The sequence below is a fragment of the Delphinapterus leucas genome, chromosome 1 (genome assembly GCF_059928025.1).
Source record: "Delphinapterus leucas isolate spDelLeu-1000000601 "Yukka" chromosome 1, BTC_Dleu_Yukka2, whole genome shotgun sequence".
Classification (NCBI taxonomy): domain Eukaryota; kingdom Metazoa; phylum Chordata; class Mammalia; order Artiodactyla; family Monodontidae; genus Delphinapterus; species Delphinapterus leucas.
Window position 1 is genome coordinate 93,179,711 of NC_143129.1, and position 27,154 is coordinate 93,206,864.

At 35.3% G+C, this 27,154-nt stretch overlaps 1 protein-coding gene across 3 annotated transcripts; it reads left to right on the forward strand.

Moving 5' to 3' along the window:
* The first annotated feature begins 1,604 nt into the window (after positions 1-1,604).
* On the forward strand, positions 1,605-19,622 carry LRIF1 (ligand dependent nuclear receptor interacting factor 1). 3 transcript variants are annotated; one of them, XM_089918154.1, is made up of 4 exons: positions 1,605-2,200; positions 12,989-14,490; positions 15,724-15,996; positions 16,812-19,622. In XM_089918154.1, the coding sequence occupies exons 2-4, from the start codon at positions 12,994-12,996 to the stop codon at positions 17,247-17,249; spliced, it is 2,208 nt and encodes a 735-aa protein (XP_089774280.1). In that variant the 5' UTR covers positions 1,605-2,200; positions 12,989-12,993; the 3' UTR covers positions 17,250-19,622. The 3 variants fall into 3 exon arrangements, with proteins under 3 accessions (XP_089774280.1, XP_022439804.1, XP_022439806.1); XM_022584096.3 differs by having other exon boundaries at positions 1,608-2,200; positions 12,981-14,490; XM_022584098.3 differs by lacking the exon at positions 12,989-14,490 and having other exon boundaries at positions 1,704-2,200; positions 16,812-19,616.
* Positions 19,623-27,154: the final 7,532 nt, after the last annotated feature.

Below are 27,154 nucleotides of genomic sequence, written 5' to 3' on the forward strand. Positions count from 1 at the left end.
CATAAAAATCTAGGAGGAAATCCAAGAAAGTATATTACCAATGGCATCAAGAAGAATTAATTAACAGCGCTGCAGAATAAAGATTTGAACAAATCTTTATACTATTTGTGATAAATAGTATCAATTGAAACAGCTAAATGAGTGGTTTAATGAGTACAGTGGACACTCTGATGCATCTCCCAGACCTCCCTTGCGAAATGAAGGTCTTATTCTGCCAGTTGCTGGAGTGCTGCCAGCAGACATGCCTCAGCTATCAGCCACCTTGAGGAATTACTTTGGCTAAGGAGATCATCCTTGCCTAAGGTCATGCATCCTTCCTTGGCAAAGCCTGCATCCCACTGGGGAAAACTTCAGAAGTACATCTTAAAAAAAAAAAAAAAAGATCATCTTAATTTTAGAGCTCTATGTGGGATAGTCTAAGGCCTTTGTTGAGACTGGGCGTCACAACCCAATGTCTCCCTCTGCCGAGTTTTGCTCCCTTTTCTTCCCTTCTACAGATACTGATCCCTAATAAACTTCAGGCACACCAAAGTCCATCTCAAGAGTCTGCTTCCCAGGGAACCCAATCTGTGACAATGAGTTTCATTTATTAGAAGTGCTGTTGGATATGAGGAGAAGCCAAACTGCAAAGTTAAGAAATGAATGGTGAGAAAATGTAACAAGCCAGGAATAGGCAACTCGTTCAAGTAGTTTTGCTTTCACAGATAGGATGATGATCAGAACCAAGACAGTATTAAGGGCTCACCACTCTGCCCCCTCTTTAGTATGGGAAATATTTGTCTGAAAGATAAATGCCAGTTACACACAGGATTCGACATCGCTAAAATTAACCTTTAACAAAGAATGAACAGTAGTTAAAAAGTATTACGTTCTGTATCAGAACATCAAGATCTTTCATCAGTACTAGCTGATTAAGGAGTTAGGAGAATGAGTACCCAGCATTTTAAAAAAACCAAAATAAACCTTTTAACTTGGCTACCATACATCAATCTCCTAAATTTGAGCCAGTTTACATTTTTACTGCCTCTAGCTGATAAAACTGGATCTCCTAAACCACTCCTCCCACAACTTCCTTCTAGTCCCAGCTGAAGCCAGAGACTTAACCTGTTCCTCAGATAAGAGATTTTAACAGCGGGAATCAAGAGACTTCTGCAAAGTTTTTCTCTGGAGATCCAAATAAAGATGCCAAAAAGTAAGTCTATATGGGGAATTAAACTTTTAGAGAATCAAGTAGTTAACTATATGACAATAAGTAATTTCGAGCGAGAATTAAGGGTGGGGTGGAGAGAGAGATTAGGTTAAATCTCGAGGAAAAGCTTCAAGAAAGGAAAAAACAAGAAACCCTCAGGAAGTAGCAATAATACAGGCGCTTGCCACAGGCAGGCGTCTAAAATTTTCTCACGCCAGGAGTGCATATGGCTTCAAAAGAGCGCTCCGATGTCTTTTAAAGCACTGGCGGGAGAGGAAACTTACACTAGCGGCGAATACAAAGGCAGAAACTTTGCGATTGACCCCGGAAACATTTTATTTTGCGTAGGTATCTGGAGAATTTTCTTTGGCGATTCGTTACTTGATCCGGAAGAAGAGACAGCAAACATCACCTGCGATTGGATCGCAGCATAAGGGCGGGGCGTTAGCGAGCCATTCACCTTGGCGACCGGATGTGGCGATACCGGAAGCTGCTAGGCTGAGCTTTGCTCTCGCTGGCGGCCTTGGTGGGCGGGGTCGGCCGAGCCCGTCTGGCTTGGTCTTCACCACTGACCCGGCACCGATAGGGGCGGCGCCATTAAGGCCACGCCTCCCGCGCTGATTCCCGGTGACTCTGGAGCGATCTCCTAGGCGCTGAGGAGGCGGAGACTCAGGGCTGTTTTCTCAGAGGTTAGGGACGGACCCGCCCCGTCAGCCTCTTCGATTCTTCCGGTTTCTGGTGGCTGCGCCGCCTCCATCCGAAGCCTCAGGATACGCCCTCTCGAGAGCCCGCCGTCGCTCTCCTTTCAGCTTCTAACCTCTCTGAGCTGCTACGGGGCAACTCCATCCCTACATTCTCTCGCTCTGGTTCTCGCCACTTGGAGGACCTCGGCCCCGACACTGCCCCCTTTCCTGGATGTACTGGTCCCTTCCACTCCTCTAAAATGTCCAATAACCTACAGAGGGTCTTCCTGAAACCTACAGAGGAAAAGTCAGGCAACGCCTCGCACTGGTAAGTACCGGTTTCGAATCTCCCTCGACATGGCCGCACCTCGCCCGTCTCTTAGCAGGATGTCGAGTCGGCCGTCGTTTCCTGACGTTCTGCAATTCAGATGCCTTTGATCCCGCTGGGTGAGCACTCCAGGGGAAGTTCGCGGCAGTTTGGCACTTAGAGCCCTTAGAGCACATCCCTGTCGGAAACGTAAAACCTCTTCAGAGCCTGACGCAGTCAGCCTCTGCCCTGGCTCCGCAGGACTCCAGCGTCTGAAGTTTCATAGGCTGACAGAGTAGATCTCCACGGGAGAGGAAAATCAACATGGCCGGCGCGCCTGTGTGAGCAAAATCTTCTGGAAGATTCTCGCGCACTCGCAGAAAAACACGCAGCAATCCGCGCGGATTAGCAAGTGCAGCTCAGGTGGCGCTGGACCTTCAGGGAAAATAGCTGTAATTTAAGAGAGTTAGTGAGAAGGAAAGGACATATTTTTGTGTAATTGATAAGAGTATATGAATATAGAAACCGAAAAATTGTTCTGGAATAAGGGAATGGATTTTTTTAAAATTTCGAATAATAGCTTTATTTGAAGATAAAGAAAAGTGAACATAGAGAAATTATCATGTAAAGTTAATCCCTTCGAACAGCGTATTCGAAGCAGGTGTAATGAGAATGTCGTCTCGAATTGGATGTTTATGTAGAGGAACTACATTTGTCAGGGGGAGATTCTAGTATTTCTTAGACACTTATTTGTAAATTTAGACAATAGTTTATCACTAACTCAGTGGTTTTTTTAAGCTCATATTAATCAAGAAGAAATAAAACTGGAACAAAATTGTTTGCTATGGTAGAATATTTTAAGTTGTACTCTCCATGGTTTGTGGGTATATAATAAGCGGCGAGAAGAAAGTTAACGAGTCCCTGCAGAAGGAAAATGTGAAGAAGAAAGCATGGAAATGGAGATATAAAAATCATGGAAGAGCATTTATGATTGAAGAAAATCGGGCTCACTAGGTTTAATGCTAGCTTTGCTAGTTACTATTTGTGAGGCCAAGTGACCTGGTTTCCAGTCTGTAAATAAGAGCACCTAGAGGTATTTTAAGGATTAAAAGAATGAATATACTAAAATACTTAGTGTAGGAAAAATAGAAAAGCATTATTTAAATGTTAGCTATTATTATTATCGTAAGGATACAACTTTACTTCTGTACAAATTTTAGCCCAGGAAGTAGGTAGTTACAAGTAGCTATAAAACCTAATTGTAATAAACACTTTAAAAAAGTATGCATAATATTCTAAAGAGAAATGGTCACCAAAAGTGTTGAGCTAAAACCATATGGAAGAACTGCCAAGAAAGAACCATTGTATTTCAGATCTTAACAAGAGCCAGCTTTTGTGCATGTATGTTTTTTGTTGGCTTATTTTTGGTGGAAGTTGAAGGGGAAGGCAGAGGTAGTGCCCTGTATAGATATTCAAAAATAGAATTAGTCTTTAATGATTGTTCATTTCTTCTATCTTGTTTTAGTACCTGGATATTTTATAACATCTGATTTACCCTAATTTAACATAATTTGTTTCAGGATTGCATTCTTTTTCAATATCAGAAATTAGATAGAGTAAGAACCTTACTTTTTGTGTATTGTGTACTTTAACTCTATTATCCAGTTTCTACTTCTTTTGGCTATCTATATTTTTAAAACATTACAAGTTGAATTCTGTTTTAGTTACATTCATCAGTTATCTGGAGTTCATTAACTCATTGGTTTATGCATTATTTTTTATCATTTTTGAATGCATTTATTCAAATCCTCTAGATTTTAAATCACATACTTCAGACATTTACAAGATGCCTTTCTGAAACAATTTGACATTTACTTTGGTTATTGATTGCATATTTGATTCTATTCTTTTTTATAAGTAACAATCTGCATGATGTCCAAATATACTTTTGCAAATAGTTGGATTAATGTCATCTCTTTAGTTTATTGGAAGCTTCATTTTCTTATATTTCTTATATTTTCTTATATTTTGATGGTACAAAATCATTTTTTCATAAGTTTAAAATGACTATATGATTTTATTATTTTCTGTAGGTACTTGAATTTTTCTTGAGTTACTTCTTTCCTGCTGTAAAGTTTTTCAGTAATGTGATACAGAATGTTTATTGTTTAAAAAGTATCTCTTCATCAGTGCATAAAATGTAAAACCCAAATTTAATCTTATAGTACAAAGGAAAAATCTGGAAGATATTTGTGACAGTAAACATTAAGTTTATTTAGATTTGAACTTCATATGCAAAGAGGAAAGCAGGGGTCAGAATGGTACAGTAGAGTTACAAAGACCTTGGTAGAGTTACAGAAACAAGGTAGAGTTACAGAGACCTAGGTTCATATTCTGCGTCACCACTTATTATCTGTATCGTTCAAACATTTGGTTAAAAAACGTTCACTGAGTGCCTGCTATGTGACAGACTGTGCTAAATTGAGAGACTGACTAAAGAGTAGGATATGGGCCATGCCCATGAAAAACCTTAAGTCTAGAGGTGGATATGATGTAATACACGTTTTAATAGTGTTATATACAGGATGATGCTGTGAGGGCATACAGAAAGGGAATTGTAGGAAAGGTTTCTGGAGTGGCTGAGTTGGGGAATGTAAGTATCAGCTGTCCAATTAAAGATGAATGCAGGCTATGCCAGGAAGAGGGAATTGATTAAAAAAAACAGCAGTATGACTTATTACTAGTAATAAGTGGGATAAATAGAGAGCTCTTAAGGGTTTGCTGAAACGATTAGACTTCATCTGTTGGAGAGCCTTCAGAGGATTTTAAGAAAAGAACTGTCATGGTCAGGTGTCGTTTTAGGTAACTGATGGCAGTGTGGATTTGGGGGTGAGGGGTCAGGCATATAAGGATTCTATTTCAGTTGTCCTTTCAGATATTCAGAGAGCCTGCACTAGCTAATGTAGAGCAAGGGTTGGATTCAAAGAAATATAGAAAGGAAAATAGGCAGACCTTGTCAGTGAATTGGCATGAAGAAAAGTGGATCAATTATGATGCCAATTTTCTGGGTAGATATTGGTAAATTAATTGAGGTGAGGAACACACCAAGAAAGCAATCAGTGAGATATTTGAATCTGAAACTCAGGCAGGGTCAGAGCTGAAAATAGAGAGTGATAGACCATTGGCTTCTATTTGCCTTTGACCCTTTGTTCTTAAATAGGGAGCTAAAATGGGTGTCCTCAGCAGGGGGCTTGGTTTGGTTAGACAGATAATGTTTCATTGTCAGTTCAGTGTGCATTTAGTTTTGTACAGTGTAAGTGTTATTGTCTTAGCTTTTGTGATTTGTGTGTGTGTGTGTGTGTGTGTGTACGTGTACGAGAGGCAGAGAGAGAGAAAGACACACATACCATAAGGCTAACTGAAATCTATTTCTCATTAATCTCTCAGTTTATTCATGAATTTTTGGGACCCTGTTATATTAGGGTTATGCTAAAGTAAATACAAGAAAATGCATGGGATTGCCCAAGAAAGCATGTCTCTGAATAAGTTATTTAATATTACTAAATCTTCATTTTCTCAACTATAAAATAGGAATGGCAATACCTACCTTGTTGGACTGTTTATTAGGGTTAGAGTTAATGACAGCTGTTTACAATAACATATCTATTATGTATATAATATTATATGGTAAATATTATCATATATATTATTACATTATGTACTTGTGTATGTTATGTATGTACATAATGTTGAATCAGAGAGAGTAAGATGGAAGAAAGTCTCTTAGCAGTTGAAAATTTTGCAAAATTATCTACGAAATGTTCAGTAACCTGCAAAATTTTTATCATTCCATATCTAATCTGTAAATGCTTCACTCAAAATTAGAATAGTCAAAAATGTCAGAAGTTATATAATATTATAAGTATGTTTAATATATCTTTTATTAAATTTCTCACATTTTCAAAAGATTATCTGATTCATTTACTTGTTCTTGAACACCAATTATATATTTTTGTGGAAGATGATATCTAGCCTATATTGGGAGCTTATTAGAATCCCAACCAATTATAGCAAACCTTTACAAATGAAGAAAGATTCAAAGAGGTTAAGTAAATTTACCAAAGTCAATCAACTAATAATTGGAAAAGCCAGGATTAGAAGCCCATAATCTTTCTAATGTATTCCTGTGTTCTCTTTTAAAGCCTTAAACTGTATTAGTTTTCCAGTGTAGTTTCTTAGTTCACATCCTAGTTGGTTTAAAGTAATTAGCATGTTGATTACTCTTTTTTTTAAGTGACCTAACCAGAGCATGGGATGCAAAGTCCGGTTTTAGTTTTAGTTCTAACCTTAGCTAACAGAATATGATCTTTAAGAAAACAGAATCTTTATAGGGTTTTAGTATGTTAAGTGGAAGATCTCTCCTATAGCTGAAAAATATATATGTTGATTGAAGAAGTATGAATTTCACCCTGATTTATCACTTCTTTCCTTAGCATTCTACATTTCAGTTTAATTTTTAGAACTCATTCCATTTGTTACTAGGAAATCACAGACTTTTTAAAAATCAGAGCTTGTAGGATTCAGTTCAGCCAATATTGTCTACAGTGTGCCAGTTGCTCTATTAGGTGTAGAGAATATAGATATGAATAGAATAACCTACCCTTAAGGAATTTATGGTCTCTGGTAGATTGTATGAATCTCTACTGATATACTGACATAGAAGAAACTGTATTTTCCTTCCCTTTTTTGGAGGGGAAATGAAGAAGAGAGGAAAAATCCATGATTAGATTTGAAAAGAGTTTGTGCAATATAAATGTTTTTATAAAGTGGAAATATAGGGGCCATATAATAAAGTATGTGAATGAAGTATCAGAATTCTGTGTGATTTGTTTAACTAATATGCCAATTAAAATGTGTTTGCCCCATGCAAATAATTAATTATAAAAGCGTGTGTTCTGCTCTGTTGAAGCTTCTAATGTGTTAGCCAGGTGTTACTGACAAATGAAGTACATAAACTAAATGAGACTAAACAATAAAGGTATTGAGACATTTCAATATATTTGAAATATTTGAAAGAGCTGCCTTATTTTTTATATAATTTTTTGAGGGCCTACTGTGCTTGGTATTGGAAGAACAGTTACAAAATAAATGATATAGTCTCTGACCATAAGGGGTTTCAAGCTCACTGAGGAAAAAAATACTTTACTAATTTTTTTAAATTAACTAAGATCAAAGGCCTTATAGAAGGCATTATGTAACTCCTAGCATTAGTGGCACCAATGAGAGTGCTTTAGGGATTCCAACTTGGAAGAAATTAATATGAGTTTGAGTGACTAGCAGATATTTCATGGAGAAGATGGATTGATCCTCAGTTTATAACTATGTTTTAAATTGTTAGAGAAGAAAAAAAAACCTTAAAGAATACTTACAGTAAATAATGTACATGAGACAATCCAGAATAGTAGAGACCTTTCTGGTAGGACCAGAGATTTTATGCTGAGATGTTCTAGGTGGTACTATTGTAGAGATTGGTTGGGGCTAGATTGTAGATGATTTTCCTGTCAGGCTGAGTTGGCAATGATGAATTACTGAAACTTTGAGCAAGGAGGTAACAGGATGAAAACAATGATTTAGTCTGCCAGAGATACATAATGATAATGGCCACAGTCAGAAAAATGAGTTTAAAAGTCAGAGCCAAACACAGGAATGAGATAATGAGGACTAGATACAAGGTGATGCAGGTCTGATCTAGCAAGTAGAAGTGGCAAAGGTGAAGAAAGAGAATATGAGTAAGAGCTGTAAAAAAGAAAAAAAAACTTTATAGACTTGGTGATTCATTCAGTATACATTTATTGCATGTTTATCCTTTGTAAGCATCTATACAAAGTACTATGGGTGAATTAAAGATGAATAAAGAGGGTGGTAAAGATAGAGATTACGAGGTGATTTAAGACCTAAGTGACCTGGAAAACAGTAGTGCTGACACATGACTGGATGGTAAGATAGAGTAGTAGTTTTCAGTACAGAGTAATTTTAACTTTAAAGTAATGGTATTAAAAGTGAAAATGTTTGGTCAGACATCACAAATACGGAATTGAGGTCAATATTAGGGGATAGAATAAAAGGATATAATGTGAGAGTCATCATTGCAGAAGAGATAGTTGAAGGTAATAGTTGAAGCTTTGAACTATTACCTTGGTGCACTCTTTAAGGAAGAATGCCTTTTTTAAATTTTATTTTTTTATTGAAGTATGGTTGATTTACAAAGGAAGAATGTGTTAAAGAAAAAATGGGGTCAAGAACTGTACTTTGGGGAGAAGTCATAGTTGGATACTTAAAATGCAGAAAATGAATAAGAAAGGGAACATTAAGAAAGACAAGAAATATTGTACACAATGGAAATCGTAGTAGAAAGAGGTTCAAGATGGAGGGATAATTAGCTACCAGTGCTAATTTCAGCAGAGAGCACCTAGGGAATGAGTATAGAGTAAAGCCAGATTTAACTGTGCAGACATATTTCATAATCTTTGAGAATAAGGTGTCGTAGAATAATGGGAAAGAAAATAGATTGCAGAAGACAGTGGGCTTCAAGTCAACTTTTTGGCATATCAGTGACAGAAAGTTGGTAGATGGTCCTAACTATGGTTCATTAACACCATCTACCAACTTTCTGTCTCTGAACTTGGCACCCACATCCCAATCTTCTCTCTAATCCTACATAACTTTAGCATCTGTATGGATAACCTCTTTGTCACCTGGTCTTTCAGTACAAAGATCTTTTTCCTCAGTGTTTTCTCCATTCTATCACCAGCTATCCACTTCTGTAGTTCTTGTTATCAGATGAAATTGCTGCATCTACAAAATTCTTGATTTAGGCATCCTGCTTTCCAAACACCAGTTCCTATATTTTAGCTTAGTTGTTTAAGTATTCCCACTCTGACTGTTCTTTATCTGGCCCTCAGTCCATTCCCTTTATTTTCTCCCTATACATTAGCCTTTTATGTTCTCATTTCCTTCCCATCTAGTATAGATTCTGTATTTCATCATTTGGTAATTTTTTTCAGTACCCTAAAATCTTTTGCTCCTCTTTGATTTTTGTTATACCCTTCTGAAGCCACCCCAATCTTGGATGAACTTAGTGATTTACTTTCTCTGCCTATACCTGGTGAAACAAGGAGACTCTCATGAGCACAGGTTGGTATTACTATGAATTCATGATCATTACCTATCTCCCTGGGCCATCAACGCTGCCTGATATTTTCTGAGGTCAGCTTATTTTTTCACAAAGACTGTTTCAAATCTTTTTGATTATCCTCAAATCTCTCCCTGTTTTTGCTCTTCTTAGCAAATGATGTCATATCCTTATTTCATAGTGCAAGTAAAAGCCACTAGATCAGAATTACCTCAACCTTCTAACACCAGAGCTTTAAATTTACCTGCAAATGCACCTAACCTCTCTTCCAGTTCCGATGAAAAGACATACTTCTCCAGCTCTCTTTAAGGTTCAGTCCCTTCAACTGTCTTATGGTCTCAATTTCCTACCTCCTTTTCAAATTTTACATTATTAATTACCCCTCTTTCTCCTTTATTACCAGTCTCTTCCTTTCATTGACTCACATGAGCATTTATGTTCTAGTTCACCTAACATTAAAAAAAAAAAAGAAAAAAAGAACTTTTCTTTGACCCCATTTAATTTCCAGCTGCTTTCCAGTTTTTCTGTTCCTCTTACAGTCAAAGTTCATAAAAGAGTTGTCTATCCTTGTTGTCTTCATATTCACTCCTACCAACTTCTTTCCTCACCAAACTGCTCTTTTAAAGCCATCAATGATCCTCATGCCCTTAATTCCAGTATACATTTTTAACCTGCATCCTACTTGGCCTCTCAGAAACTTTCAATAGAATTGCCCAATTTTTTTGAAACTCTCTCTTCCTTTGGCTTCCATTGCATCAGAATCTCTTGATTTTCTTTCTACCACTCAAAGAAAGTGGGAAGCTGATGAAATGTTTTAAGCTGGGAAGGGCTGGCGTTAGAGTGCTGAGTAATTTGAAGAGGAGATGGTAGACTGAAGAAAAGACCAGTTATGAAGCTACCATAATAGACCAAGCCAGAGATGGACTAGAGTGGGAACAATTGATTTGTAAACGATTGAATAGGTCAAGAGAAATTTAGGAGTTAATATCAACAGGATTTTGTGATAGGTTGAATACAAATGGTAAGAAAGTTGGAATTACTTGTTCAGATTTAGGCATCTAAGATAGTTCAGATGCCATTTACTAAAGGAAAAACACTGGAAAAGACCATGTTGAGTTTTAGGTGCATTTGAGATTCTGAATGGAAATGTCAAGAGGGAATTTGGACATATAAGCCTGAATCTCAAAGGAGCTAAGATATAACTATTTGAATTGTTGATATATAAATGGTAGTTTAGTTGAAATCATGCATATAAAATAAATCATCTGGGGGAAAGCTTACAGAGTAAGAAGAGAAGAATTTACTCTAAGCTTTGGTGAATTCCAACATTTTAAGGTTGATTCAAGCAGAATGAGTTGGCAAAGAAGACTGAAGAGTCACTACAGGGATAGAAGTATGTCATATCTAGGAAACCTTGGGAAGAAAATGTTTAAAGAAAAGGAGTGAGCATTTTTGTACTCTTCCAAGTACATCATTTATCTCAATAAAAATTGCCTATTTACATGTCCATGTACCCAGCATTTTAAGTTCTTTTAGGGATTGTGGGTTGAACTAGTTTAGAGGCTAGCAAACATTTTCTGTAAAGGACCAGATAGTAAATGTTTTGGCTTTATAGGCCATGTGATCTTTGCTGCAACTACTTAACTCTGTTGTTGCAGCAGAAAGCAGCCATGTACAACACATAAAAAATGTGTGTGACTGTGTACTAATAAAACTTTATTTATGGATACAGAGTTTTGAAACATAATTTTCATATATCACAAAATGTTATTTTTGTGATTTTTTAAAATTAAAATATAAAGACCATTCTTAGCTTGTGTACTATACAAAAACAGGGAGAGGGCCAGACTTGGCCCCAGGCTGTAGCTTACTGAGCTACATAACTGAGTCTGGTGCCTAAACCATAACAGACACTCAGTAAATTTTGGTTTAATAAATTAAGTTCTGATCCAGTTTATATTTGCTTTTTGGGGGATAGGGAGGAGGTGAAGGTGGGTTTTCTTCTTCAAGCTGTCAAAGCAAGAATTCGTACTTTTCTTTATGTTCACACTTCTTTAGAGATTAACTTTTAGTTTATTGAAAGTAAATATAACATTTTGAAGTGCTATCAAAGGGCCAGAAAACTTTTAAATATTTATAAGGATATAATTATGTTATTTGGGGTTGCAGAAAGGTAAAACTAAATCCAGTGCTTCCTAAGATGCACAGAATTTTTGGCTTTGATTTGTATTAATACCTGAAGCTTTAAAAACACCTATAGGCAGAAAAACACACCTTTACACTACTGAGAATTCTAATTATTATTATTTTTCATTCTTAAATTTTTTTCATTTAATCTTAGCCATGTAAGGCCATATTGGGTCTATAGGACATGGACTCTGTACCCATATTGCTGGAATTTAGTATGAGAGACAATATGTAGACCAGTGGAAAAAATCCATTAATATATGATGACAACTTATGATATGTACCATGAAGGAAACTAACAGATGTAATATTATTACCTGTGAAGGAAGAGCAAGGGTAGTTAAGGTGGCCAGAGAATATATCTTCTGGGAAGTATCATTTATGTTGAGAGTTGAGTATATGGGTGGGTGAAGAATAAGTAGCATGTGTGACTACCCTGAGTCCCATGAGGGTTTAGTATTTTCCAAGAACTGAAGGGTGGTTTCAGGTATAACTTGAGGTGTCTGCATTTAAGTAATCTACAAATAATTGATTGTACAAACAGATACAGATCAGTATTGGATTTTTTAAAAAAAATCAGATAATCTGTGCCAAGTAATAGCTGATAACTTTTAATAGAATTAAAATAGGCTAAGTTAAAAAAATTATTGACTTCCAGTGTATTCCACATTCACTGAAAACCATTCAGCTGAAATGATGTTGCTATTGTAAATATGGGTTGACTGACAATTGGAACTAATATGAGTAATTGCCATACCAATAGCTATTTAACACCAAACATCAAACATGCTGGAACAATAAATCAAAGAAGAAACTGGTTCCTACATGAGTAACTCAGTTTAGTCTCCAGAAATGTGGCGAACTAAGGTATCATCTTAAGAGATGCCTTAAGCAAAAGAATGGCTGACAGTAGAACTTGTCATTATCAGTGGGAAGAATACAGAACAGATTGGGTAGGGGGAGAAAAAAGTGAGGGAAATAGAATAAGCATAAATGGAGGTAAAATAAGAATCCTGGTCAATAATAGTAAAGGAGAAGGACTAGAGGAAAGAATTTAAGGAAAAGAAGGAAGGATGCTAATAGTTTAAGAGGAGCATATTCTAGTAGCTGAAATTTTATACAGGGTAAAACTTAGAAAAGTCTACTTTTAGGAATAAATGCTAATATCTTATACCCATTGCCTAATCATGTGAGGAGATCTATATCAAAGCTGACCATACCTTTGATTATCTCTTCTACTTCTTCAAACTCTTTCTTTTGCAGTATTTCACTTTGAAAACTCAAAGTGACAAATTACATACTTACGTTATTATATTTTATAAATTTTTATTTTTAAAACATAGTATTTGCAAATACTTGTTTTTAAATAAAATGTATATACCATGTAGTATGTTGTATTTATTTACTCGATGTTCTTTTAAGTGTTTCAGGCTGCATGTACCAAGTAGTTCAGACGATTGGCTCGGATGGAAAAAATCTTCTGCAATTACTTCCAATTCCTAATTCCTCTGGAAATCTTATACCACTAGTTCAATCTACAGTCATGTCTGATGCTTTGAAAGGGAATACAGGAAATCCAGTTCAAGTTACTTTTCAGACTCAGATTTCCAGCTCCTCCACAAGTGCATCAGTTCAATTGCCCATTTTTCAGCCAGCCAGTTCTTCAAACTATTTTCTTACAAGAACAGTAGACACAGCAGAAAAAGTTAGAGTTACTTCTGTGGGAACTGAAAATTTTACCTCATCAGTTTCTAAAGTTCAGAGGCATGGTGTGAAAATTGATGGACTCACCATGCAAACGTTTGCTGTTTCTCCCTCCTCAACACAAAATGATTCATCTTATATTTTAGTAAATACCCAGAGTCTTCCAATGACTGTGAAGTCTCCGGTTTTGCCTTCTGGGCATCATTTACAGATTCCAGCCCATGCTGAAGTGAAATCTGTACCAGCGTCTTCATTGCCTCCTTCAGTTCAGCAAAAGATACTTGCAACTGCAACCACAAGTACCTCAGGAACAGTTGAGGCCTCCCAAATACCAACTGTTATTTATGTATCTCCTGTAAATACAGTGAAAAATGTAGTTACCAAGAACTTTCAAAACATTTACCCAAAACCTGTTACAGAAATAGCAAAGCCAATGATACTAAACACCACACAGATTCCAATGAATGTTGCTAAAGAGACACAATTAAAAGGTGGTCAGCATTCTCAAGCTGCTCCAGTGAAATGGATTTTTCAAGAGAATCTACAGCCTTGCACTCCATCTCTTGTTCCTGTTAAATCTTCAAATAATGTGGCTTCAAAGATTTTAAAAACTTTTGTAGATAGGAAAAGTTTGGGAGATAATACTGTAAATTTGCCACCATTGAGTACCATCAGTCCTAGTGGGACACAACCCAAAAGTATGCCTATTAAAGATAATGCTTTGGTTATGTTTAATGGGAAAGTCTATCTATTGGCTAAAAAGGGGACAGATGTTTTGCCATCACAAATTGACCAAGAGAATTCTGTTTCTCCTGATATTCCACCAAGAAAAGATACATCACAGATAGTAAGTTCAAGTCCAGTCACAGAAATATCCAGAGAGGTTGTAAGTATTGTTTTGGCTAAAAGTAAATCTTCCCAGATGGAGACAAAATCACTTTCAAATACCCAGCTTGCTTCCATGGCCAATCTAAGGGCAGAGAAGAATAAGAAAGTGGAGAAACCATCTCTTTCTACCCCAGACCCACATAGTATGAACCAATCCATTAACTACTTAAAGCACAGTAAGACTTTATTCTCAAAGCCAGACTTTCCAGATGGATTTAGTACAGGACAGAATTCCCCCAGAAAAGGAAATATCATCCACAGCATAGAGAAAATAAGTTCCTCTGTTGATGCAACAACTGTTACTTCACAACAGTGTGTTTTCAGAGACCAAGAACCAAAGGTAATTTTCCCATGTTAGGGTGTTCTTTTTATCTATGTATATAGAAAATTTTTCTTTCTTAATTCTCAAAGTTAGTTATCTATGATACCTCTCTTTCCCTCCTCTCCCATCCTCCTCTTCATCACACACATACCATACGCACATGAATGCTTAATTAAGTCAAAGCTTTCATCTGAAGGAAATGTTTGAGGAGTGTAATAGAGAGAGCTGAAGCAGTATTTTTCTCTAGAATCATTTGGCATGCCAAGTCTTCAAAGCAAAATTAAACAAACAAATCACAGAGCAACAAGATTTAGAAGAGTTGGAGAAGGATAATGTGAATTCAAAGCTTAGTAAAATTGTGTGTGTGTGTGTATATATATATATACACACACACATACTTATCTTTGTACACATAAATACATATACATGCATACATAGATACTTAAGAGCTTACTTTTAGTATATGAAGAGATTAATATTATGCACAGAGCAGTGCTGGGATTTGTTTGTTTGTTTTGTGGTGGTAGGGAGATATCTGGCAACTTTTTTAGGTAGACGGTAGAAGGGGCAGGACATGGCTAATTAATACCTTTCAGTCATTTGTGGAAAAAGAATTTATCAACATCTTGATTGGGTTGTTTGGTTGTTTTTTGTGTTTTTAGTATACAAGTCTCCTGTTCCTCTTTTTAGTCCTTCTTTCTGAATCATTCAATTACTCAACATATCCACATAGTTATCCTTCTGTTCTACTTAAGATATGTGTATGTGTAATCACTAAATATTTGTACCCACATTTTCCTTCTTAGAGGTCTACTTAATAATGTTCAGTATTTCTCCCCTTCAGTACAGAATTCAATGAACTACAGAGATGTAAGGAGGTAAATTCTGATTAAGTACAAATTGATTAAAGCTATAAGAGTTTTCCAAAAGATGACAATTTCCAACATGATGTTATATTGATTATTTTTAACTTGTCATTAGTCTGTATTCTCATTTCATTTGTTTGAGAATTAACTACCTGTTACTTTCCTAGTACAAGAAAGTAAAATTGTAGGAGAACATTTTGGTTTTGCTCAGTTAAGTTCAGCTTTTCAAGTGTGGGTGGTAAGGCAAGAGTAATACAATCCAATCATTTAGGACTTTAAAGCATAGCATTTTAAGTAAGATGAGGTAATCACTTAGTTGCTAGTCTGATAAAATAGCTTAAGTAATTGGCAGTATTGTTTGTGTGTTTTCTTTTCCTATTTCCAGATCCAGAATGAGATGGCATCAACATTAGAAAAAGTTACTCAAGAAAGAAATGACAAGAACAATTCCCAAGGAAGAAGCAATAAGGCATCATATCTGAACAATGATGCTGAACTTAGAAAGATATTTGGTCTCACTAAAGATTTGAGCGTGTGCCTTACTCGGATTCCTCACCATTTGGGCTCTGGAGGAGGTTTTGATTCCTTTAGCTGTTTGGTGAAAAGTGATACTTACAAAGAGACAGAGTTTATAGTGAAGGAGGAAGGGAGAAAACAGGTAATAGATTTTAAAGTGTCCTTTGTAGGTACTCCAAAGATATATGAATGTATTTTCTTGATTTTTTTTTAGTCTTGTGCATTAATATGAATGATAGTTGTTACCAAATTTGCATGTATATGTATTATACTAAAACAATGTTAAGAAGAACCATATATGCACAGGTAAAAATGCATCCCCAGTTAATTAAAAATGTTGCTTTAGGGAATTCCCTACCAATCTAGTGATTAGGACTCCGAGCTCTCACTGCTGAGGGTCCCAGTTCAATTCCTGGTCAGGGAACTAAGATCCCGCAAGCCACATGGCATGGCCAAAAAAAATAAAAAAGGAAAAGAAAAGAAAAGAAATGACAGAAATGCAGGGAAAATATAAGCATGCAGATACTCACTGAAGTATTACTTTAATTTAAACATCTTAAGAAATCTACACAATGATGATGAAAATAAAATCCCTATAACTTTGCTTACTGTCATTCTACTTATAAATATTTCATTATTGTATAATATCCTGAACTTCAGATCTGAAACCGGTCAACCTTTCCCAGTGATAATCTTCCCTATGTGCCTACTCTGCAGAGGAGAAAATAAATAAATAAATTCTATTTCTTATGCTCTTCACAAATGGTTGTTAGGTTTTCATAGTAGATCAATATAGCTTCTAATATTTGACTTAAGCAGGAATATGTGAATTATATTTTGTTGAGTTGAATTTAATGGCTAAATATTTGTATCTGCAAACTTTGTTAAATTCGAGAGCACACTATTCAGCAATAATATTTTGTTTTTCTTTTGGAATCTTACTCAACATTGCAACAGGGTTTTGATAAGAAAAGAAAAGCAAAAACCAATAAGAAGATGGATCACACAAAGAAGAGAAGAACTGAGAGTGTTTATAACACAACTGTAAATGGAGGAACTAATGTCACCAGTTCCCAACTCGTTAGCAGTATTTTACCAACTTCAAATGTATCACACCATAACATTCTCAGAGGCTGCAACAAAACCAGGGAAGAAAAGAGATCTGAGGTAGAACACTCTACCCATGGGAATGAAGAGAAAGGCACACTGAGTTCAAATACAGCTTTTGAACAAAGCCATTCCTTCAGTAAAAACTATACTGAAGATATTTTCCCCATGACACCACCAGAGTTAGAAGAAACCATTAGAGATGAAAAAATAAGAAGACTTAAGCAGGTGCTGAGAGAAAAAGAAGCAGCTCTTGAAGAAATGCGTAAGAAGATGAACCAAAAATAATGAAATGTTGCTATACGTAAAGACCAGTGAAATAGCTGTGTTTTTTCATATACTTTTGCATTAAGTTAATTATAGATGCATTCTGAAAGTGTCTTTGAATATTAAACTTGTCTTTTCATCAGTTGATTATAAAATTTTATTTAAGGAATACAGAAAAGGTTGATTATATGACTTTTGTGAATAATCTCATGGGGTATCTGAATCTTTGTCTAGATACCTCTTTTTGGAAGGAAAAGTTTTCTATTTTTCTATTACTTTAACTTGAATTCCCCAAGTTTGAATATTTGTTATTGTTTGTACATTTAGCTAAATTGCTCAGATGTTATTCCAACAATAGGTAATTATTGTGTACTTTTTAAATTATACAATCCAACAGAGGAAATCAGCTCTAAACTTAGCTTTTCCAATGGGCTTGTATATCTATATGTCTCTTTACCCATAAATGATACATTCTCACCATTGTTGTAAGTTTTTTTTAATTTCATGAAAAAATGTATTATAGCAGCATTATTTAAAAATTCAAACATTTCTCAAGAGTGAGGGACATTTGTTTTATAACCTTTACAAAGTAGTTTCATATAATACAAAATGGGTTTTAGAATTCAGGCTATATAGTGTATTGTTTGCTTAAAGTGATATGTTATTATTCCTAGACAAATGCTTCCTTTTTTTGTGTGTGGGGGGGAATATGTACATATGTGACTTGGATTGTGTGAAAAGTAAATATGAACATGGCCACATTTAATACTTTTTAAAGTGGTAAAGTGTAGTTTTTCATAATAGAGGCAGACATTTTCCTATCTGGTTATCTTTGATTTGGTGAGTTGGAGAATGGTGTAGAGATGGGGATTAAGGGGGAGAAAAGGGTTATTTTTTTTTAAATGATTAACAAATTCCTGGAAGTAGTGTTGGTCAAATAAAACCTCGACATTGGCAACAAAATAGAAAACAATAAGTCAGAAAATACTGAGAAGGAGTAGAACAAATGCAAACTGAGCATCAGCTAGATTCTCTTGCCTTTTTGGGTTTTTGTAACAGCTTTATTAAGATAATTTGTATATCATAAAGTTCACCCTTTTGAAGTGTACAACTCAGTGGTGGTTATATTCACAGAGTTGTGCAACCATCAACATGATCTAATTAGAACATTTTCATTACCTCCAAAAAACCTCATACCCATTAGCAGTCACTCCCCAGACCCTCCTTCCCCCAGCCGTTGGCAACCACCAACACTTTCTGTCTGTATAAATTTGCCTGTTTGGGATATTCATATGCATGGAATGAATCATTCAATATATGTCCCTTTGTGACTGGTTTCTTTCACTTAGCTTAATGTTTTCATCTGTGTTGGGGCATGTATTAGTATGTAATTCTTTTTTAATTGCTGAGTAATATTCCACTGTATGGATATAACACACTTTATCACTCATTTGTCTATGGACATTTGGGTTGTGTACACATTTGGCTACTAGGATGTTATGTTGCTGTGTTGCTCTGAACGTTTGGGTACATGTTTTGGTGTGGACATAATGTTTTCAAGTCTCTTGGGTATATACCTAGGAGTGTAATTGCTGGTCATACCCTAACTCATTGAGGAACTGCCAAACTATTCCAGGCAGATTTTTCTCCCCCTACTCCACCAAAATGGATCTTGTTAAGGACACCAGTGACTTCCATGTTGCTAGATGCAGTGGTCAATTGTCAGTCTTAATTTATCTATCAGTGGGAATATAATTTCATGAATTATTACCTCCTTTGAAAAAATTTTAAACATTTTATAAAAGAATCAGTACATGTCCATTGTGGGAAAATTGAAAATACAAACTAAAATATTAAAAATTCACTTTCCCATCAAGCTAAAACATTAAATTTGGGGGCTAGGAGATACATAGTTAAAGGCTATCAGTAAATAGATATTATTTGAAGTCATAGGTCTGGAAAACTTCACTTAGGGAAACAGTATAAACAGAGAAGGTAAAGTGGTGGGCTCATGTCAGAATACATTTAAAGGTTGGAAAAAGGGCAATCTCAAATGAATTTTGAGGATTGGAAGATTATTGAATGAATTGTATTTATAAATCCTTGAATAGTGCTTGACACATAGCAATGTATCAATGTTTGTTAAATAAAATAAATTCAACTAAAATCATCCTAATAGACATGTTGCATCCATTTTCATTTCATTTCATTTTCTTACCTTCTCCTTTTGATGTTTTCTGCTTCTTTTACTATTAAGGCTTTGCTGCTCATGGAATCATCAAGCACCACATTTCTTCTGATAATAAATTCCATGGTATGGAAATGTGGCTTGAATTCTTTATAGCAAAGTTCTCAAAATTTGTTTATACTGATGGTCTCAAACTCCTACTTCTCACTCTGAAATTCTCTCAAATGAGGGTTTTGTCTTTACCACTCCACTAAACCTGTTTTTCTCAAGGTGTTCAACAATCAACATATTGCTAAATCTAATGGTCAGTTCTTAGTCTTTATCTTATTTGACCTGTCAGTAGCATTTGACACTTTTTATAAATCTGTCATTGAAATTTGTTCTTCACTCTGCTACCAAGACACCATATTCTTGATTTCCTACTACCTTATTGGTTGCTCCTTAGTCCCTGGTTGATTCCTTCCCTTCTCCATGATCCATAATATTGGAGTTACATACAGCTCAGTCCTTGTATGTCTTTTATTTTATACCTATATTCAGTCATGATAGTCTCACCTAGTTCTCATGGATCAAATTACCACCCATATTCAGGAACTCTCCTCTGAACTTCAATATCGTGTATCCAACCACCTTCTTGACATTTCTATTTAGAAGTCCAGTGGGCATCTCAAAATTAACACAGGCCAAACCTAGGTTCTAATTATCCACACCCACAATTTGCCTCAACCAAGATCTTCTCTATCTCAGTTAATGACAAATTCAGGCTTCCACTTGTTCAAGTGTACACACTTGGAGTAAACCTTGATTTTTCTTTTTCTCATGCCCTAGTCTGTTAGGAAATTTTCTCCATTTACCTGGAATCTGATCATTATTTACCACCTTTACTGTGACAACCTTGCATTATCTCTCATTTGGATTATTGAAACCACCAATTGTCTCCCTGCTTCCATCAGTGTCCTCCTACAACCTTTATTTATCACGATAGCCAAGTAATTTTGTTAAATGTATAAGTAATGAGGGGGAAAGGACAGAAAAACAGAATAGAAAAATGGGAAAACTATATGAACAATTTATGATAAAAGATATAATAATGACCTTCAAACATGAAAAATATTCAAATTCACTGGAAATTGGGTAAATGCAAATTAACACCACTCAGCATTTTTCATTAGTCAGAATGGAAAATATGAATGTGGAAACATTTTGGCAAGACTGTGAAGAAATAGACTTGTTTATACGTTGCTGATGGCAATACAAATTGGTACGATTTTTCTGGAGGGAAATTTCGTGGTGTCTAACAAAATGACATATGTATTTACCTTTCAACCAATGGGGCCAGCAATTCTGTTTCTAAGAATCTATCCTGAAGATATACCTCCAACAATATTAAAATATATATACAGAAATATATTAATTACAATATTGTTTTTAATTACAAAGTATTGGAAACAACCTAAATACCCATTCATAGGAAAGTGGTTGAAAAAACCATGATATGTATACACAGTGGAATGAGGAAGAGCTTTATGAACTGATATGAAGTGATTTCTAAGACATACTATAAAATGAGAAATAGCAAAGCACAAAAGAGTATAGCATGCTACCCTTCATATAAGAAAGAAGAGCTGTAAGAAAATACACAAACATCTGTTCATTTGTACAAAAAAAAAATACAGGAAGGATAAACCAAAAGCTAACAAGACTGATACCTAAAGGAAAGGGATAGAAAGAAGAGGGGAATGGCAATAGGTTAGCAAGGATGAAGTAGAGTAACATTTCTCTGATTATATCTTTTTGTAGGACTCTTAGAATCAGTAATGTCTTGCATACTCTTCACATACCCCTAAATAAGCAAATGATTAAAACCAAGCAGGAAATGATGACAACACAAACTGGAATGTAAATACTAACAAATGAAAGTAAATATATTGTGAAAGAATAACATGACCATACTTAAGGGGATGGAAAAGAAACAACTAACTTAAGTAACTTAGAAGCAGTATCTTCAGTGAGCACAAAGCTAAAGACTTAAGCACTGTAATCTAGTTAGTAAATGTTTTTCTCACAGGGATATGAGTTAGCAATCCTGAAACTACATTTGTGTGTATACTAGAATTGAAAAGTAAGTACATTTATTGTAGATAGTGAAAGCCAGGCTTCTTACAATTGGAGAAAGACATAAGGAAAGGAAGAAGGCTAAAATAAACCCTGTGGTATTGGATTACAATAAGAGGCATCAGTATAAATTCATGGTTTTTGATATATATTCAGACAAAGAAATATATATATATATATGGGGGGGGTTAGTATACATTCATATATTTCCTAACTAACTCATTCAATGAGAAGGCCTAGAGGCAGTGACACTCCAGAACAATGAGCACACTTAGCACCAGATCTTGGTTTCTAAACACGATTCTCTAACATAAGGAACCAGGGTTTCTTAGATAATTTGATTTCAGGGCAGGCTGGAGCAAAGAAAACACAAGGTGAACCTAAAACATTTTGTGAGGTCAGAAGATAAGGAAAGATAAGATAAGATGGAGGCTTATCAAAAACAGAGGAGCTAATCTGAAGGAGCATCTTATGGCCAAAACTGGAATAATGTGAATAACAAAAACAGTGTTTGAGTTTAACCCCTAGAATAATATATACCCAGTGAGTCTATGCAAATATAAAAATCAAATGCATAAATGAAGAAGGGACAGCTTTTCCTCACAATTGAATTTCAATTAACAAATGTAGATGGAAAGGGGAAATAGAGAATCATCATTGTAAGTGCCCTAGTAATACCTGTTGCAGACAAGATTCACCAATGGATGCTAAAATGAGGGAGCATAAGTTTAAGAAGAAACAGGATTTGCAGTCTCAAAGCATCTCCCCAAAGATACTTATTAACTATGAAGGGAAATAAAGTAACTTTATAGGGGAGAAGCCTAGCAGACACCAACCTATCCAAATAATCAAGATAAATATCACCAGTAATAAGACATATCAATATCATGAATCCCTTGATATGATGCATAAAGATATTTTTGTAGGTGGTAGTCTTTCCAAAAATACAAAACCTGTTATAGACTGAATGTTTGTGTCCCTTCTAAAATTCATACATTGAGGACCTAACCCCCAGTGTGGAGATGGGGCCTCTAAGGAAGTAATTAAGGTTAAATGAAGTCATAAGGATGGGACTTTGATGCAATAGGATTAGTGTCCTTATGAGACTTCAGAATGGTCCCCTCCAACCACCCCTGCCAGCAAAATGCGTTGAGCCAGCATGCTCACACTGAAGATCAAATGAGGACATAGTGAGAATGCTGCCATCTGCAAACCAGGAAGAGAGCTCACACTAGAAACTGAATTGGCTGGAACCTTGCTCTTGGACTGTGAACCTCCAAAACTGAGAGAAATAGATATCTGTTATTGAAACCACCCAGTCTGTGGTATTTCGTTATGGCAGCCTGAGCTAATACTCTTTCCAATGATGAGAAAATATGAGACAAATCCAATTTGAGGGGCATTCTACAAAATTACTGATTAGTATTCTTCCAAAGTGTCAGGGTCATGAAAGACAAGGGAAAGAGTGAAAAACAGTTGCTGACTGGAAGAGACTAAGGAGGAAAAATCAAAACAAAACTGCATGTAATATGGGACCCAGAGCAGGATTCTGGAACAGAAAAAGGACACAGTGAATGAAAAAATATGAAATTTGAATAAGACCTGTAGCTTAGTTAATAATATTGCACTAGTATTAATTTACCATTTTTGATGTAAAATGTTAACATAGGGGAAGTGGGATAAGGGATATAAGGGAACTCTTTGTACTATTTTTACAAGTTTTCTGTAAGTCTAAAATTAGATCAAAATAAAAAGTTTATAAACAAGACAAAATATTTAAAAATTGTAAATCAGAACATTCCCTCCACTGTTCAAAATCCTCTAGTGGCTTTCTATCTCACTCAAATTAGATGCCAAATTCTGCACAATGGTGGAAAAGCCCTACACTAATTGTTCCCCTGCTTCCTCTCTAATTTCATCTCCTACTAGTCTCCCCATCCCCACTGAATTTTAGCCAAACTAACTTTTTGGTGTTCCTTAGGTATAGCAGGTACATTCCTGGCTCAGGTCTTTGCATTGGTTTATTCCCAGATACCACTGGTTGCTCTTCCTTTAGCTAACTTCATGGCCTGCTCTTTCACATTTTTCATCTTTACTCAAATGTCATCTTATCAGTGAAAGTTTCCTTACCACCCTATTTTATTTTGCACCCACCAGCCTCCTGGAGTTCCATATTCTGATATTATTTTTCCCATAGCCCTTATTATCATCATCAATATTCTGCATATTTTACTTATTTAATTATATTATTATACATTGATATACAGCAGAGTTTAAGCTGCACCTAAGTTAAAGTTAGAGAGAGGTCTGACTATTTTGTTCACTGATGTATTGCCAGTGAACATGAAGAGAGAATGAATAGTCATGTGGAGGCTGCTTCATCTCCAGTGTCTTATTCCAGTTTCAAGAGCAGGAAAAAAGCGGCAAAAAAGAAGAGATATATTAGGAAAGCAAAACCTCTCTTCATGTGTTATTGGATCACTGGCCAAACTACATTACATGACCACCTATAACTGCAATGAAGGCTAGGAATTTTTTTTTTTTTGGCTAGAAACATTACTGTGTATCTACCACATTTTGACAAAAGGTTTAGGTTAGAAAGACAAAGAATGAATACTATAAACTATTCAGACAAAAAATATTGCTTAAAAGGTAGCCAAAAACTTTCATAAATTTCTGCTTTTGTTTAGGAATATTAAGGGAAAAATAAAAACAGCACAAATTTTACAGTTCTGAGGGAAAAAATCGTAAATGAAGAATTTTCTACGTACCTAAGTTCTGAATGAAATATGATATCAAGAAAAAGATATTCTCAAATATTCAGGAGCCCAGAAAATATACTTCTCATCTTTTCTTCTTGAATAAAACTACTTTAACATGTGCTATTACAGCTTATTTTGTCTTTTTTTTGGTCCCACAGCTTGCAAGATCTTAGTTTCCTGACCAGGGGGTTGATCCCAGGCCCCCTGCATTGGAAGCACAGGGTCCTAACCACTGGACCGCCAGGGAATTCCCTGCTCATTGTGTCTTAAGAAAAATATTTCCACCTCTGGTGGCTTTGTATTATGTCAGCTTTGCTGGGCTAAACTACATTTCCCAGAATTCCCTTTTGTATATAGTATTTCTAGTTAGGGTCGACTACAAGAGAGACAGACTCCTGTAGGAGACTTGGAGGGCAAAAGCGAAGCAGCAGCCACTTTGTAGCTCACACACATTGTCTCTGATCTACTGGTGCATCTCATTGACATGAGGTGTGGCCCGATCTGGAACTACTTCATCTTCCCCTGGATTTCTCTTCAGCTTCTCTTATTTGTTGGCCAAGTAATTGTGTTTAGCTCTGTGACAAAGAGGACATGTGTAGCATCAAGGTCACAGACAACAAGAACTGACACAGGTTTCAATCTATCCTGTGTCCCTCAGCTTGGCCCTGGGTGTTCCAGATTGTTCTTCCTCTCCCTCATGCCACATTTATCTTTTCTTCCTGATTTCCTGCCCTGTGGACTTGAAGATTCAGGATCCGATAGGGAGACAATAGCTCCTCACAAGGAGGCAAGAAAGTTAGATTCCTGGAACAAATCTTTTTACACATACACACACACACACACACATATTCCACATTCTGGTGGTTCTGCTTCTCTGACTGAACTCTGACTTATACACTACTCTGAATTTATTTTAAAAATTCTCTAATAATTTCTGTTAAGAGTTTTAGAATTTTTCCTTTCAAAGACTGGTCTTTAATTCACTTCATATTGATTTTCGTGTATGTATAGTGTGAACAAGGAGTTCAATTCCATTTCTTTCCAAGTGATTAACCAATTGTTTCAAGATTCTTAATTGAAAAGTTCATCTTTTCTTGACTAACATGTAATACCAACTTCATCATATAGCAAGTGTCCATATATGTATGGGTTTATCTTCTGGTCTTTCTCTTAGTATACTTATGTACATATCTTAGTATATCTATAAGCTGTAACTAAGTTTAAGTGAGGGGATATCTATGTCCTAGTGAGTACTTGTGTCTTAATTATAATAGCTTTAATATAAATCTTGGTAATTACCCTATCTTACTCTTCTTCATCGAGAGTATCTTGGCATTTTTGATCCTTTGCATTTTTATATAAATTTTAGAAATATCTTGTCAAATTCCATAATGTAATCTGTTGGACATGTATTCAGGTTGAATTAAATCAATAAAATGGAGATAATTAACATGTATACAATGTTAATAGATACAATCTCTAAGCATGGCACATTTCTCCATTTATTTAAGTCTTCTGTAATGGCTTTCAATTGAGTTTTAATATATTTTTCAAGAAGCTCTTGCATAACTTTAGAAATTTATTTCTAGATACTTATATTTTTGATATATTAAAAATGGTAATTAAAAAACTTTGGTGTAAAATATAACATATAACTCTATAGGTGCTTAATAGAAATATACTGTATATATTTATCAGAGTGCTGTTTTTTTCATCCAATATTACATTTTAAAGAATCATCCTTTAGTTCATTTATTTTCATTGCCATGTAGTATTTCATTCCATGAATAGTCACAATTTATCCATTCTATTGTTGATAGACATTAGGAATTTTCCCAATGTTTAACTGTTATAGACAATGCTTCTATAAAACAAAAATGTATACTATTTCCCTGTGCATGTAACTATGCATTTCTGTAGGATGCTTATCTAACAGTCGAATTACTGCATCACAGAAAGTGTCACACTGTTGTACAAGGGGTTGTGTTAATTTATGTACTCATCAGCAGCGTATGAGTTCCCAATATTCCATATCCTATCTAACACAGGAATTAGTCAGCTCTATTATTTATTTATTTACTTAGCCAAAATGATATGTATGTAGTGATATCTTATTTCCCTGATTCCTAATGAGTCTGAGTAATTTATCATGTTTACCAGTCATTTGAATTTCCTCTTTTGTGAAGTGCCATTTCAAGTCTTTTGTCCATTTTCTCTATATTGTACTTTTCTTGTCCATTTGTAGGAATTCTTTATCCATTCTGAATAGAACACTTTTGTTGATTATCTGTGATGCAGATATTTTCTCCTTCTCTGTGGTTTGTCTGTTCATTATTTGGGGATGTTTTTTGATATGTGGAAAGTAATCAAATTCATCAGTCTTTTCTTTCTGTGATTATTGTCATGTTTTTGGAAAATTCCTTATCTACCCCAAGATCAAGAAGAAATTTTCCTATATTATCTTCTAAAAGCTTTATATTTCTTTTTATTTCATAGTTAGGTATTTATTTCACCTGGAATTGATTTTTTAAAAATAATTTTAAAAAGTTAGTATAGTGTTTATTTATGTATTATTGTGTGCTCATTTATCTTTTTATTTTTAAACCATTTTTTATTGACGTGTAATTTGCAATGTTGTATTGGTTTCAAGAGTACAGCCAAGTGATTCAGTTATATATATATATTTTTTTCTTCAGATTCTTTCCCCTTATAGGTTATTACAAGATATTAAATATAGTTCCCTGTACTCTACGGTAGGTCCTTGTTGTTTATCTATTTTATATATAGTAGTGTGTATGTGTTATTCAAAATTCCTAATTTATCTCCCCCCACCACCCCTGCTATCCTCTTTGGTAACCATA

Excerpts from the sequence above, each read along its gene's own strand:
- LRIF1 (XM_022584096.3), top strand. The coding sequence starts at position 2,133 with ATGTCCAATAACCTACAGAGGGTCTTCCTGAAACCTACAGAGGAAAAG. Across the intron at positions 14,491-15,723 it reads TCAGAGACCAAGAACCAAAG|ATCCAGAATGAGATGGCATC; the intron begins GTAATTTTCCCA and ends TCCTATTTCCAG. Across the intron at positions 15,997-16,811 it reads AGGAGGAAGGGAGAAAACAG|GGTTTTGATAAGAAAAGAAA; the intron begins GTAATAGATTTT and ends ACATTGCAACAG.